The sequence below is a fragment of the Ahaetulla prasina genome, chromosome 3 (genome assembly GCF_028640845.1).
Source record: "Ahaetulla prasina isolate Xishuangbanna chromosome 3, ASM2864084v1, whole genome shotgun sequence".
Taxonomy (NCBI): Eukaryota; Metazoa; Chordata; class Lepidosauria; order Squamata; family Colubridae; genus Ahaetulla; species Ahaetulla prasina.
In genome coordinates, this window is record NC_080541.1 from 137,141,708 (window position 1) to 137,157,764 (window position 16,057).

The 16,057-nt window shown below is 36.9% G+C and overlaps 2 protein-coding genes across 7 annotated transcripts in view; one reads left to right on the forward strand and one right to left on the reverse strand.

The window, feature by feature from the left end:
• Positions 1–987: 987 nt before the first annotated feature.
• CLCC1 (chloride channel CLIC like 1) lies at positions 988–14,710 on the forward strand. 2 transcript variants are annotated; one of them, XM_058178538.1, is made up of 12 exons: positions 988–1,181; positions 3,941–4,075; positions 4,715–4,828; positions 6,108–6,218; positions 7,179–7,400; positions 8,196–8,336; positions 9,400–9,493; positions 10,383–10,480; positions 10,573–10,719; positions 11,984–12,310; positions 12,591–12,860; positions 14,443–14,710. In XM_058178538.1, exons 1-12 carry the CDS (start codon positions 1,065–1,067, stop codon positions 14,470–14,472), a joined length of 1,806 nt encoding a protein of 601 aa, XP_058034521.1. In that variant the 5' UTR covers positions 988–1,064; the 3' UTR covers positions 14,473–14,710. The 2 variants fall into 2 exon arrangements, with proteins under 2 accessions (XP_058034521.1, XP_058034522.1); XM_058178539.1 differs by lacking the exon at positions 988–1,181 and having other exon boundaries at positions 3,947–4,075; positions 4,657–4,828.
• Positions 10,796–16,057, reverse strand: part of GPSM2 (G protein signaling modulator 2) — a 34,152-nt gene continuing 28,890 nt past the window's right edge. For all 5 annotated transcript variants that reach the window (XM_058178536.1, XM_058178535.1, XM_058178534.1 and 2 more), the window contains 2 exons: positions 11,775–11,850; positions 10,796–10,817 (listed from right to left, as the gene is read on the reverse strand). In XM_058178536.1, coding sequence (XP_058034519.1) covers positions 10,811–10,817; positions 11,775–11,850 — 83 coding nt within the window. In that variant the 3' untranslated portion in view covers positions 10,796–10,810. The remainder of the gene's footprint in view (positions 10,818–11,774; positions 11,851–16,057) is intronic.

Below are 16,057 nucleotides of genomic sequence, written 5' to 3' on the forward strand. Positions count from 1 at the left end.
GCTGATCGGCGGTTTTATAGTTGATCCTGATCCTCACAATGCATGGCCAACTACTGAAATGCTTCCAAACATACTCTCCTCTGACTATTTAAGATCAGCTTTGCACCTCCATTCAGCTTTCCTACTCATGAGCATATTTTCAGACCTTTTCCTCCATGTATCTGAAAAGTGCCCTCAGTATCTGATACATATTTACTTCAGATTAACTGAGTGAAAATAAGAGTTACTGTAGATCTCACAATATTACATTTTTTATGCAGTCTTAATTGGACTATACCCTTAAAGTAGATAAATTCTCTTGTCAAAATGTATGAGTAATGAAAAAGCTAGTGTTTGTATTTTGCCTGATAACAAAGGGATTTTTGGCGTCCTACAAGAAACAAATATCACACAAATTTAGATGCCAAAGCAAAACACCTCTGTAATCTTAACTTTAAAAAAACTGATTTTGCAGCTAATTGTATCAAAATGCCTGGTTAATAGAAAAAAACGTTTATCTGGTATCAAAATGTCCAGGAAACTCCTCACGCAAAATTCCAAGGAAGATTTGATTTAATTGGCATGTCTTATCAAAAGACTTATTTTGATAGTTGTATACCTACAAACTCAATTCACTTTCAGTAGATCCTTAAAAATAATCCCCAATTCCAGGTAGATGTGGTATATACAGCATAGGAGAAGAGAACCTTTTTAACAAGTTTGGTCTCCAAATGATTTCAGCAACAAAGACGTAAGGGCTCTGTAGAATGCGGAATGCGCTGTAATCCTAAAAACCTCTTAAATTAAGAGACCTGTTCCCGTGGCAAAAACATAGGACTGTAAAAAAGGGGGTGGGGATGTTTCCATTTTTCTCCCCGATATTTAGCTTTCCCCAGTCCCACCTTCCTAGTATCAGCGAGGTAACAACTCCCCCCTCAGGATCTCCAAAAGCGAGGTCGCAAAGCAGCCCTCTTGTGATGTCGACAGCTGTTTCTGTCTATCTTGTTCAGTCACAACTAGGGACCCAGAGGAGAAACATCTAGATAAGCTTTGCTCAGCAACCCTCCTATCTCCGCAACCCGGACATGTTGTATTTCCCGAAATGCAACGCTGGGCGTCCACATCATCAGCGTCTGCATTTCAGGCGACTCAGCGCGACTGGCGACGACGCTCCCACCTCTGCCGGGCAGAAGCGGTTTTGGGTAAACGGGCGGAGAGAAACAGCGGCGGGAGGAAGGCGGCGAGGGAGCCGGGCGGCCTGAGGCCACGGTCGGCGGGTGGGGGAGGGGGCAGACGAGGGATAAGCGGGGCCTTCTGCGCTCGCGGGGGACGCCTCCCCACCGCCTCCCCTCTTGCGGGTGCGCGCGCATCTCTGTGCCCGCGCGCATTCTTTTTGAAGGAAGACAGGTCCCGGTGGGAATTGTCAGCCCGTTTTCCCGCCCAGTAAAGGGGCTTCAGCTTTTTAAAATGAGGCTGCGCGTGTGGGGTGCGGCAGATTTTTCGGGGATTCCTATGATTTTGTGTGGAGAAACGGACGCGGGATTCCCGTTATCTGCAGCCAGGCGTGCTGCATGCATTTCCTGCGGTTTCCTTTCCCAGGGCGGTTTTACTCTTCGTACCTGTTATGTCCTCATAGTTACGACCGCGTCTCAGCCGGGCTAGTTGCCAAGCGTTCTGATTGGCTGAGACGTAGGGAACTAAAGGAGCGGGAAATTGGAGTCTCCCTATTGGTTCCCTCTGTTTTGACAGCTAGTATTTAAGCAGCTGACTGGGGTGTCTGTGTTAATGAGTGAAGCCGGTGCGAAGTTGATTCCTTGTTATTATCGTTCCTGTCAGTTATTAAAGTGTTCTTGCATCAGTCAAGCCTCTGCGTTTAATTGAAAAGTTCTCAGAACAGAATAGTAGCTATGGCTTCAGGTCATCAGAATAAGGAAAAAGACCAATAATTGAACATTTATTTGACACATATTAAGGGTATAGGTAGTCCTCCATTTACAATGGCTCGTTTAGGGACCCTTCAAAGTTATAATGGCACTGAAAAAAGTGACTTACCACCGTTTTTCACACTTAGGAGGGTCCCCATAGTAATTGCGATCAAAATTTGTTCACTTGGTAACTGACTCATATTTATGATGGTTGCAGTGTCCTGGGATCATGTGATCACTTTTTGCGACCGTCTTCCAAGCAAAGTCAAGTAGGAAGCCAGATTCACTTAACAACCGTGTTACTAACTTAAAAACTGTAGTGATTCACTTAACTCTGGCAGGAATGGTCGTAAAATGCAACAAAATGCACTTAAATGTTTTGCTTAGCAACAGAAATGTTTTGCTCAATTGTAGTGGTAAGTCGAGGACTACCTGTATCACTTATTGACTCCAGCAATTGAAAAGGACACCAAGGGGCATTGTTTGATTTGTACTCAACTCCCCTGAATGGTCTGTAAATACGTTCATCTATTCATTGAGTGGGTGCGTATTCTACCTTTCATTTGGTAGCTCACGGTAGTGCAGGGAACGCTCCTTTCTCCTGTATCCCGCAACAACAACAATAGGTGTGGCTCAGAGTGACTGGGAAGGTCATCCAGGGACATTCCATGACTGACTTGAAACTGGCTGTTTTATACAGATAGTCCTCATTTATCGTCTGTCTCTTTTAGCAACCATTCAAATTACAACAGTGATGAAAAAGAAACTTTACAAACCTTCACAGGTCTGTAAAGCGAAGGAAGGCTTAAGTAAAATCATAAAGACAATCGTGGTTTCACTTAGTGGACTGCTTAGCCAAATGACTGAGTTGCCAGTCCCAATTATGGTCATTAATGAAAGTAACTGTATGCACATGAGATTGCATTACTACTTTTTAATTATCATTTATGAAACGTGCTGCCCATCTCATGGAGGTGACTTCATTACTAATTTTCCCTCTTTATCCATCCCAATTTGAAGCTCTTCAAAAGGAATTGAACTTCTATTACTTAATTTATTATTAAATTAAATTAAATTTCTTGGTTTTGCTCTTGAACTTTCCTTTGTAGAGCAAAGTTATAAACATGAACAATATTTTTTAGCCTTGTGAACCTCTTTCAGATTTCCCCCTTTTTCAAGTTTCTATAGTCACTGTATACACAGGTAACAATTTTATTATCTAATTTTATAGTCTTGGCTCAAATAGGGTTTTTAATAATTTTTTGGAAGTGATACGATTTTATCTTTTTTAAAACTTATACTGAATAGCCAAGCTCATCCATACAACTTAACAAAGAAGAAAAGACATCAGTGTTATCACTATTTCATCACACAGAAAAAATTTAAGAGCTGGAACTTCAGTTCTAAAGTCCCCTACAATGTCTATTCTGAGAAGTTTATTTTGTAAGATTAATTCCAGATAACAGACCGTGAAACAGTAAACATAAACCTTACTCTTGCAAATGTATCCAGTCTACCAGACTGTAATTATTCTACTGATAGAAAGTATTATTTATTACGGCAGGGTGGGAGGAAGGAACAAACTCTTTCCTGCTCTTTTTCTTTTCATTTGTAGTGGTTGGCTTGTTTTTCCTCTGCACATTATTCTACACTAAGCTCTTTAAGTGAATTCTGGATACTAAATCATAGTGAAAATGAAAGCTGTTTAATCATTTCTCTTTCAATAGAGAAATCAAATACGGGGTTGGGTGAGGTTCGTTGATATTTATTCAACAGCAATGTGGAAATGAGTAGGGGTGGATTCTTCCCTGTTCAGCCTCCCATATTTGCCAAAAAGATGAAACCAAGATTGTTTATGTAAATAAGTACACAAATAATATTCCTCTTTTGAGCCGAGGTTGGATCATGCATTTCTGGGAAATAGCTTGTTGTAGCCAGACAATTCAACAACTTAGAAAATATTGAGCACTAGATGGTTGAGTTTGCCCTGAAATTTCCTGCATTTTGCTAAAATCATCCAATGTGCTCCCCGACAGAGAATGCTACTTTATTTGCTCCTGTATCCAGTCCTGCTTATAGGAAGGAGTGAAGCTCAGAATGATGATTGGATTGATCCAACAGACATGTTGAATTATGACGCAGCATCAGGAACAATGCGAAAGCCTGACAAAGTAAGTGTAGAGATATTGGAATCGCTTTGGATAGTAACACAAATGTAATAAATATTATTTCTTTATGATGCACATTCAAGGTCATCTCTTTAGGGTTAAGGTTAGGAGCTGTTTACCTTACCTTAACTTAGATATCAGGAATGCCTCCTTTTTTGGAGTCAACAAATTCAAGAACTTAAGAGTTAAGCTTTAAGCTTTGAAAACAATTTTAAGAATCCTAAGGATCCACAAAAGAAACTAGAATTGAATTGATATTCAGGCCTTCCATTTCTGTTTTGTGCTCACTCAAAAATCTATGTGGACAGAAACATTTGTGTATGTATTATCATTCTGAGCAGCCTTTCTGCATTTTAGTCACTCCCCATTCAAATGTGTACAGTTTCCACTGCTATCAGGAGAAAAAACATTTCAAAGTTCCTGACTATGAAGAATTTTTTGATGAACGTCAGTGAACTATGGACGATAGTCACCATAATCAAAGAGGAAAGACCTCAATATGATCATAATTGACATTGCTGACCAATCAACTACTTTTGTCGATCTCTACCTGGGATATATATCTAACTGTATATTTTTTGTAGAAATAAGCAGAATGAAGCAGCTTCACTGTTCAATATTAACAAATGATTAAAATTGCAGCATGTGAATCAGGATGATTTTGAAAGTAATAGATTACCACCAACAAAAGTGGCTGAAGAAAATCTAATGGAAATTTCCAGGTGCCAAACAAAACTAGATTCTGTAACTCATAAGGTTAGTTTACATGCATGCCAGTTGACTATATATTTTTAATAAAATATTGCTTATTTGTAACTTGAATAAATTCTGACCTTATTAAAATATCATTTTTATATTGTTTGTAGATAATCTCTCATATTTTTAAAAATAACTGCTGTTAATGGTCATGGATATTTTCAGCTAGACACCTACTTTGAAATTTTTCAGTATACATTTTGTTAGACATTTCAGAGTAACACAACAAAGAAAAAGAACAAAGAAAAGGGATGAAAGAAAAATACAAATGAATAAACAAGATATTTACAAATATCAAAGTTATAATTTTACAGCATATTATTTGTGAATAACTAAAGCTTAAAAATTGCTATTAATCTAAAGAAACATAAATATCAAGAACTGTGGTGAGCAAAATATAAATCACAGAATTATGAATGAATATAAATCCTATTTATCCATATCTTTTTTACTAGTCATATTAATGTATTTGTTTTGTTTTCCTTGTTTATTTTATTGTTCTATTGTTTTATTTTCACTTTGTTTAAACTTCGTTTTTAGTTTTATAGTTGTGAGCTGCCTAGAGTAGCCCCATGGGGAGAGAGGTGGCAAATAAATTTAATAATAATAAAGATAATAATAATATTTAACAGATCTGGAGGTTTTGTAGACTAGACAACAATTTGACCAGGATGCATAAGGACTCCTGCCTTGAGCAGGGGGTTTGACGAGATGACCTTATAAATCCCTTCCAGCCTTGTGATTCTATTTTCTATATTACTAAAAATCTGTTCTAATTTTGAAATCATATAAAATTGAAATATAGATTTTATATTGCATAAAGAAACCCAAATTTTGGATGTGATACAAATCCGTGTATTAAATTGTAATCTAGAAATGGTTTTCAATTTGAATAAATTCTGTGTTAGATTTACTTTTAAAGATATGAAATTAGTCTGATATTAAAGCATACTCCCATAACTTCCATAGACAGGATCAAACATCCTTTCTAAGGAAAGGCATATACTATCCTTGCAGCAATGCCCACATATACAGCTAATTCAATATACTTTGAAAGAATGTATGTTTTATATGGTTATACTATGTGATTTAGTAAAATATCAAAATATCTCAGGTTGAAATTTCAATTTTAAAATTTGTTTCACTCTGGTTTGAATTATTTTCCAAAACTTTTGAGTTTACAATATTATTACCAGATGCGAAAGAATGATCAGATCTGCTTGTTATATTTCCATCAATTTATACCAGAGATAATTTTGGAGGACTTCATTTTTTTCAGCTTGATGAATATGAAAAAAAATATAAAGTAAAATTACATGAAAGCACCAGCATTCATGTTTTTAGAAGATACTTGAACAAGATTTTAAATGAAGTTGGACGACTTGGACTAGTAAGTACCTAAGAATCAGTTAAGAATTTTGAGCTCTTTTATTCATATGCGTGTTCTCGTTGCTAAAGTACAGGAGTTTGAATAACTAACTGCCCACCTTAAAAAAACTAGTCTATCTAACAAATGGCATACATCAGTTAAGAAGCAAGCTACAAAGGTAGAGAGCAGTTGCTTGAAGAGGCCTTGGTTTGCTTGATTTACATGTGTAACAATTTGAGATAGAATTTGAGAAAGTCTTGGACTTGGGTCCTTCTTAACTATGTATGAAAGTCAGCATGATCAAGTACTTAGCGTGATGCTGATGCCATTAAGTGGATGCAGAAAACCTTTTTGAGTGATGGACACTTTTGGAATCCTCTGATCACATTATGAGTAAACTCACAAAGTAATTGTTAAGCAAAGGTACAAATATTTACAGGTTGATGCTGCAGTGGGCTATAGTGAGTCATAAAAATACTTGAAGGTAAACTCAAGTTTGTAACTTCACTGAAGAGAATTATCTGAGTGGCTGAGCTAAACTTACTCCCAATGTTTATTATCTAAGTTGCCCACAATGCCCGGGTGAGGCCCAAAAAGAAACATAAATGATTCCGAGGCTGGCACTTTGGTTGGCTTTATGGTTGGTAGTTTTTCATTTAATATTTTGCTTTAACAATGTAATAATACTAAAAGTTTTACATGCTTTGAGGGCACATTTGGCTGGTGCCTGCTACAACATCCAAACTATACTGTGATTGGGGATAGTAAACTAGTATCTTTAATGTTCAGTGTATTTTGTAGCCAAACACACATTTTCTTTAATCCTCATTCTGGAGGGTAGTTTCTGATGACTATGCTTGACCCTTTGAAAGGCCACCCAGTCAGGATTTGGCATATGACTGACCAGTTTGATCACTTTGCATATATTTATCCTGCAAAAGAGTTTTGGCTGCTTTGATTATTTTGTGTGTTTTATTTTAGCCCAATGATAATACCTGGGAAGTGCATTATGATGCTGAGATCATCCTCACCAGACAATCAGTTAATGAAATTAACAAGTTCCTTAAGGAAGAAAACTGGAAATCTGCATCTCTAGATGAAGCCGTTAATAGCATCCTGATTAATTGTAGACCTCATGATTATGAAGCATGGAAATGGAAATTTGAGGACACATTTGGAGTTGATCCATATAATGTCTTCATGGTAAGGGAAGTTATACAGTGTCTTATGAATGGTAAATCTCATAGCATGAGTGACAAAATGGTTACTTGTGTTCTTACCCCTAATTTTAAATTAGTTTTAATGGTACTGTGGTGGCTCACATAGTTAGGACCCTGGGCTGATGTTTGATTGCTGCCACAGGATGGGGTGAGGTCCCATCACTCACTCCATCCAGCTCCTGCTAACGCAGCAGTTCAGAAGTGGTAAATGCAGGTAGATAGATGGGTAATATTCTGGTGAGTAATTTAACAGGGACATGAAAGGAGCATTCAAGTAGGTATTCCCTGGGCAATGGCGATGTCAACATGATTGTAGTAGTAATTTTAATGATGAACAAGCTACAAGGGAAATGCACATCATACTAAACAGAAATCAACAAACCACACACCAATAATATGAGAACATCTTAATTTTATGTGATTTTTCCCAATAGTGATGAAGCACCTCAATTTTTTGATTCATTTGTTCAAAAATGAGCAAAAAAGGACGAACAATATGAGCTAGATAATTTTCTCATCATAAATAGTTTCCCACTGGGAGTTCAGGAGAAATCGTGATTATTACACTGTCTCCTTGAGAGTGCAAAAACAAAGTGAGATGAAGCATCTCCCAGTTCACAATGGATTATCACAAGTTATAAAATATGATAATAAATCATACTTATTTAAATTCAGTTTATTCAGCGTATTTTTAATCACAAGGTAGAAATGTGTCTATTGAAATTAATAGGTTCTCACCAGTTGCATTCCTGTATTCTTTGTTATTTTTCTCCAAAAGATTCTTTTATGTTTAGCAAGCATCTTGATCATTATTGCGACAGAATTATGGACACGCGTTAGTTGGTTGACTCAGATGAAGCGTCTTATGATCATCAGTTTTATTATCAGTTTTGGATGGAACTGGATGTATCTCTATAAGGTAAACAACTTTATAGAATTTATTTTTTGAAAAAAATATTTTTATTCAACATTTACATCTCTAAAATCTTAATTACACTTTTACAGCTTTCCAATATTGGCATCTTTAGTAATATCCATTTTATCCTTCAGCCAATTGTATACATGTGCATTTTGTTTGTAACATACTTATTCATATAATCAATACATTATATACATACCTACTATATTGCATTTTCACTATATCTTCTCTTAATAGTCACTATACATTGATTTTAGATTTCTTTTCCAGTCAATTATACCACCTATTCCATGTTTCATAACAAATAGTTTCCTCTCTATCTTTGAGTTCCATCGTTAACTTATCTGATTCTGCACACTCTAGCACCTTTTTTATAATCATCGTATTTGATGGAGCATATTGTTGTTTCCAATTTTGGGCAGATGAAATTCTGGTGGCAGTGATTATGTGGAATATGAGATATTGAATATCTTTACTCATTTTTTCTTTTATAATCCCCAAAAGAAATAGTTCTGGTTTCATGTCAATTTTTTGCTCAGTCATTTCCTCCAACCCCTTGGTCTCTGGCTTTGGGACATGAACACCACATGTGGTAGTATGTCCCTTGTTCATGGTTACATTTCCAACAGTGTGGAAAGGGAAAGGATATAAAATTTATAAGACAGAATTTTCTTTAACAATGTTTTTCTTACATTTCATCATGTTATTTTCACACCAGTTAGTCTTAAAAGGTTAGCAGCTTTGGGGTCCTCCTTTATTCCTTGTATATGCCATTTCTGAAGAGAGCGATTCTCCTCCTAGGAGGCAGTGAGCAAAGACCTAGTTTGCATGGTCTTGTTGGTAGGTGGAAAAGAACAGACCTACCCATTTCAACATTCGCTCCAAGCATTGCAGACATAGAACCACTAAGCACTACAACTTCCATGTTCTCTTATTAGTCTCAATAGTGATGAATCTACATTGGATTTTCCTTTTAAGGCACATTTTAAATGAAAGACTTAAAAAAATAGATTCAATGATTTTATGCAAGAATTGTTGAATCCTTTAGGGTTTTTTTTTATAGATGGCCTTTGCTCAGCACCAGTCGGAAGTGGCCAAAATGGGAGATGTTGATACAGTCTGTGTGGAAAAGATTAAATGGACGGACAGCTTTTGGGGTAAGTAGCTTGTAAGTAGCTGTTCTGCCATTATAACCTTTTTGTGCCCAACTTCTTTTTGAAAATACACACGTTTTTATCACTATACTGCTTTTTCTTTTACAGAATTTCAAAGCAAGTATATGAAAAGAAAAAATCAGAACAGTTATGCCACAAATAAAAAAATGATAACAAAATGAACTTAGTTGAAAGAATTGCCAATTTGAAGTGGTTTGAAAGGAAAGCCTTGGATGCTGAAATGTCTAATAGCTTTGGGGTGAGAGGAGAATAGTTTTGGGCAGATAATCTTTTGAGATACTTTTCAACACCCTGATAGAGAATTTAGGTAACTGGTTGTACAGATTTGAAATGAATTCATAGACCTGTAAGCAGGTCTGAATAATACTTGGATCTCTTCAAACTCTGAAGCCTTTTATTTCGAGTTATGCCTCAGATGACAGAGGAAAGGAACCCCTTCCTCCAAGGGTCTTTTTTAATAGGGTGCCTCTTCTATTAGCTTGAGAACTGTCAGTCCTGCTAGGTAGTACAGATAAGAAGCACAACACATGAGTTTGTGGGGGAGGTACTGGCTCTGGGAGTTGAAGTCCATCCATCTTAAAATTGCCAGGGTTGAGAAACGGTGTTGTAAAGCAGGGGTCTCCGACCTTGGCAACTTTAAGACTTGTGGACTTCAACTCCCAGAATTCCTCAGCCAGCTTTGCTGGCTGAGGGATTCTGGGAGTTGAAGTCCACAAGTCTTAAAGTTGCCAAGGTCGAAGACCCCTGTTGTAAAGTATTACTAAAGTAGTTACAAATGTAATTTTATTTTAAAGAAGTGAATTTCTACTGATCTTTAAAATATAGTTTTAGTTTTGGTTTGACTGAATGATTTCTTGCCTTTTGACCACAGAGCTTTTTAGAACTTCATTTACATACCAAGATGATCCTTGCCAAAAATACTATGAAACCCTCCTGGTAAATCCGATTTTGTTCGTTCCTCCAACAAAGGTATTTTTATTTTTAGTTCTAGATGTTTTAATTTTGTTCTGTAGTGAAGCTGTCAAAAGTATTCTAAAGTTTGTTATTATCTCTTGTTTTAGGCCCTGGCTGTTACATTTACCAATTTTATAACAGAACCACTAAAGCACATAGGACAAGGAATTGGTGAATTTATTAGAGCTCTCATGAAAGAAATTCCAGTACTTCTACAGGTTCCAGTGCTGATTATAATGACAGGAGCAACTTTGGTAAGTATTTGCTTGAAAGGGATTCATCTGGAATTTTGGGCTGATGTCCCACAGTACATGCTATAATCTCCCAGAGACCATTCAAGTTGATTTAAATGCTAGGAAAAAAACATTAGCAAGATCAGTTCAGTAGTGGAACTAATTACTAAATTGTGTTTAGTCCCCTTTGTTTGACATGTTCAGTTGGGTTTCCAAGCCCATTCCAAATCTATGATCAGCATGTCTCTTGTATGTATAACCTACAATGGCCCCAATGAATTCAGTATGAGGAAAATAGATGTAATTTACACTGCAGTTGGATACCTGACGTTGTTAACACCACCATCCCACTGCTTTTGGTGAATTTCTCGTAGTGCCACTTATTACTCAAGAGGTTGGAGGGAGAAATCATGTACAAAGGGCAGTTTGAAAGCCATCGTTTTTTGAAGACAGTCCACAATCATGTTCTAGGTAAACTATCCTGCACTGGTGCCTGGTAGCTTTGGTAGACATTGGGTTGGAATTTAGCAAGTCTTTTGTTTGAGACCCAAGTGCTGCTGCATGATGGGGCGAGCTCCCATCATTTGCTCCAGCTCCTTGATGGGGACATGAACCCCAAGGGCCTTCCCCCAGATGATGGTGATGTTACTGGGTAATCCTTTCAACCTGGAAGCTCCTTAAGTGATACCTCCAGCATGAATGGGATCGGATCCTGGACCAAAAACTGATGTATCAATTAAAATCAATGCAGTGTACCATGATAAAAATGATTTGGCTGTTGAATCTACAGGGATTGTTCTAATATTGGTTTACAGTTCATAATCTAAAAGGTTCAGATAAATATAAAAAAGATTAAGAACTCTTAATCTTTTTAAGAAAGAAATGCCATTTAAATACATTTAAATAATAGTAAAGCTTGGAAGCAAATATTTGAGAAAATAATATTTAATATATGTTAAAATATATAGTGTCCCTGTTTGGGTACGTGTGGATCACGTCCAACAGAGCCCTTCTGTCAGCAGAAATTTGGTTGCTGGATCAAATTCCCCTTGTTCTGCACCTTCAATTCATCTCACCAATTTCTCTGGAATTTATCCAATTTCTTTGGAGGGTCTTCCAAAATGACTTCGGTGGCATAGCTGGGGGAGGGTGCTGTAATAGTAAAGACAGGGAAGTCACTATTGGATAAATAGAAATCATTGCACATAACAATATAAAGAATTTAGTAAACTTGAAGATTGGAATTGCAACATTTCATTTGGGAGCTTACACAATTCTTTTCTAGATTTTCTGCTATGGGGCAGGAAGATCTGTCACTGCTCTAAGAAGTTTACCATACCAGGAAAGTCCACAGCCTCCTGCTCTTCCCCCAAGGGATGGAAATCAGCAACCACCAATGCTGCAGCCAAAGCAGAGTGGGGCAGATGGCAAGGCAGGCTACTTGACTGGAAACACAGAGTCCATCCTAGGAGGTCCTTACGACAGAGGAGATGCATCAAGAAGAGACAGACAAACCAGATCCGACTGTGACCGTAGAAACAACATAGAGGTAGTGCAAGCTGGCAGTACACTGGATGTACCAGCAGAAGAACATTCTAGATTGGCAATCAAGGTAATCAGAAGGATGTTGGTTTTAATTCTAATTAAATTGGGTGTGTTTGTGCATTATATTTATCCACTAACCCAGGGCTCCCAAACCTCCAGGCCGCAGCCCACTACCAGGCCATGGCCTATTCATAACTGGGCTTTATGAGCAGCGGGCTGGTGAGCATGCATATGCGCATACAACTCAACTTGCACAGTTTTAGCTGTGTGTACACCGGTATGCCACTCACACAGCCCGGTTCCCCCACCCACCCCCAGCCACTCACTGATACTAGAATCTCTTACAGAATGAATTGAATCCTAAAGAAGAGAATCAGGCTAATGATGTAATGGAGAAAACCAACACAGATTCAGACCTGGATAAAAGAAACATTGTTGAACCTTGCCAAGTGCCAAAGCATTCAGAAAGTAATGGAAATGAAACAAAACATAGCAGCAGTGAACATGGGATTGTGAAACAAAATGTTCCGGAAGCCCCAGAATTTCAGGGGAAAGAGAATAGCTCATGTGGATTGGAAGAATCCAGAGAGAGGATTATAGAAACCTTGAACCCATCTGTAAGTTTAAAATGGATTCACCCTTGTGTATCTTAAAGCCAGTTTGGCCTCCCATAACAAAGAAATGGTAATGAGTAAATGTAGAATTGTTCCTGTGCGCCTAGTGTCTATTCCTACAGGGATAGGAAGACATGCATGGAAAGGCCAATGATTTTTAATTTTTTTAGAGTAAGAGGAATAGTTAGATTGTAAGTTTTATAAATCTTTCATGAGAGTGAAAGCAGTGAATACTTCTTTCCCCAATTTATATAGCTGTTCTCCAGATGTCTCTAATGATTCACTAGAAGAAACAAGTGGATCTGTTGACAAGTGCCATTTTTTAAAAAAATATGTGTATTGTAGTAGTTTACTCATAAAGAAAAAATAAATTCAATTTATTAATTAACTAGTCTAGGTAGAAATGCCACAGCAGTATTTTAACAATACTTCATGGACTGATATCAGGCTCCAGTTGTAGAATTGGGTGGTGTAATTCATTTAATAATAAATAACCATTCTCAGCTTTACTGCTTGATGATGAGTGGGGCTTTTTTCCAGTTTATACACTTTGGTGAGTTTCTACTCCAGATAGGAAATATTTGAACGGGTGGGAAAGTGGTATTGGGGATTTGGGGGAGGGATGAACACAAATTGGCAGAAATTCGTTATTTCCCCCTTTCAGTCACTGTCATCTCCCCACTGTAGTGCAGCCTTACATGATTTAAGTATTTGCTTTGAAAAGACAGTGGTGTTTTTGGTGTTCTCTGCACTTGGTTGTTACCAAACTAGGTATCATCAGTGTGCATATATTACTTAGTTTGGGAGTGAAACATCTGCAAGAAAACAACCAAGCTTAGTGAGCACCAAGGACACTACAATTCAACCCTGAGCTACAAATATTCTCTCTTACCAATACAGCACTTTTCTCTCTTGTGAAATTAATGATTTGACAAGAGCAATTATTATGAAATTTATGAAAATTATAGATAAGATACCTGTTTCATACCATATTATGAAGCGTGTGGGGAAGATTTCAGGGACTTCAGGTGTTATTTAATATACAATGACTTTCTGAATGTCTAGAAGAGTAGTTGGGCAGTCACTTAGCCCTTCAGTGAGATTCACTTCTAAGTAACTCTCCATAAAGATTTAGAGACTGACATTTTTAAATTGATATTTTTAAATAAAAAAATATGTTGTGTAACACCCAACTGTATCTAACAAGGACTTCATGTTTGGAGTATTTAACTTTCTGTATCATATTTTTCTGGTTCAGTTTCCACTCCATTGCTCTCCCACTCGGGAGAAAAATCACTTCTCTACAAAGGACTTAAAATACACCTTAAGCAGGAAAGAGAAATTGTTGAAGGAGGAAGATCAGATTGGTAGCTATACTAGCCCTCTTCTGTAATAAAAGATTTAAAAATAGAGGACTAAAGAAACTGTTCAAAATTTTAGTATACTTTTCCCCTCTTTTGGACTGTTGAAGGCAACAAATTCATTGTGGATTAATGAATGTTTAACTCCACAATGCAACAGAGGTTGTTGCTTGTGAAGATATTTGACAGAAGGCTTTTAAATAATTGAAATCTTCTCCTTACAGGAACAGTATCAGAGGAACACTGCTTCCTGACAGACCTCTACCAGATAGAAGCCTTTTTAAAAAAAAAATTAATCAAAAAGAATTCATCATTCTGAAATGAGAAAATTATTCATTTTGTAACCCCAGGATTAATCAGGATGTTTTTCTCCTGACAGCTCCAAGGCATTTTGAAAGGATCTTATAGAATTATGTATTAAATGTATAAAACATGCAAGAATCTTGTACATATGGCTTGACAGTGAAATAAAAGATTTTATTATATATGGAACTTTAATTTGTACTGTGAACATTTCAATAGTTCATTTTAGTTACAATCCAAGAGCAATCGTAAAAATGAAATTGGACCATAAATTAGCTTAATCAAACTTGCTAGGCTTTGGGAAATAGTTGGGAATTACTATTACTATTAATTTTATATTAAGAGTCAAAAATTGTTCTTGTAAACGTCCTAGTCTGTACAATAGAATTTAATGAATGCAAATACTCAAATCTGGAGTACAGCCTGATGTTCTACAGTAATGAAGACCACAGGTTAGAAATGCCAAGAGGTAAGGAGCACTTGGAGGCTATAAATGAAGGGTTCAATAAGACTTGCAGGGAAGGGAAGATGAACCAAAGTCTCTGTGCAAACAGCCGACAGCCACACAAAAATGAAAGAACTGATGAGTAGCCATATTCCTTAGAACCTCTCCAGATAAGAGACCAAGAAATTGCCCACATGTGCTCCACAGAGCCACTCCTCATGATGTGACTGCAGGACACCACTTTTTTTGCAGGTTTCAACTCCAGAAGACAAAAGGATCATTCAACAAAGGGATCTGTCTTCTTTCTTGCAACTGCACTGTACCCTTTTAAAAGATAAGTTCACATGCCTCACTTCGTAAACACTTTGAGAAATTACCTCTTACCCATCTTAAAGTGATAAATAAGGACAGCTGAGATTATAGGAAGCTCCCGTTGTTCAGGATACTGCTTATAAGCACTATGGCGTAGAGCTCAAAGCATTGTTAGAGACCCCACACACCCATTTTATGGTTTGTTTTTGTTGCTCCTCTCTGGGAGGTTTCAAAGTATTTCTAGCAGGCTTACCAAATTCTGTAATAGCTTTGTTCCCTATGCCATCCGTCTGGTAAACTGACAAGATTCGTTTTTCTCACCATGTACGTGTATATAGTCGAACTAGACTGTTGTTTCTTTATGTCATATATGCGGGTATATGCATAATTTTGTATTTATTTTGTAATGTTTATGTAGTGTATATTGGAGGTGATGACCCTTTGAGAGCTACATGCAGCGAAATTTCATTTTAATGTATGCTGATTAGTATACATTCAAAGTGACAAAGTTAGTCTAAGTCTTCCAAGATCTTAAATGACAAGTTTGAAGTTATTGGGCGAGTTCATTTTCAAATCCAAAAAAAAGAAAAATTACAAACTTAAACAATTTGAAATAAACAGCAAAAAAATTAAGTAAGATTTTAATCTAAGTTGTCCCAAAATTGCTTTTTTTCTTTTCCAAAAAGGGAACTGGAGGGGAAGCTGATGGGAAGTGTAACATTTTCAAAGGAAAAAAAATCAAGGAAGCCCAGTTATCTTTTGAACAAAAGCACCCTTGA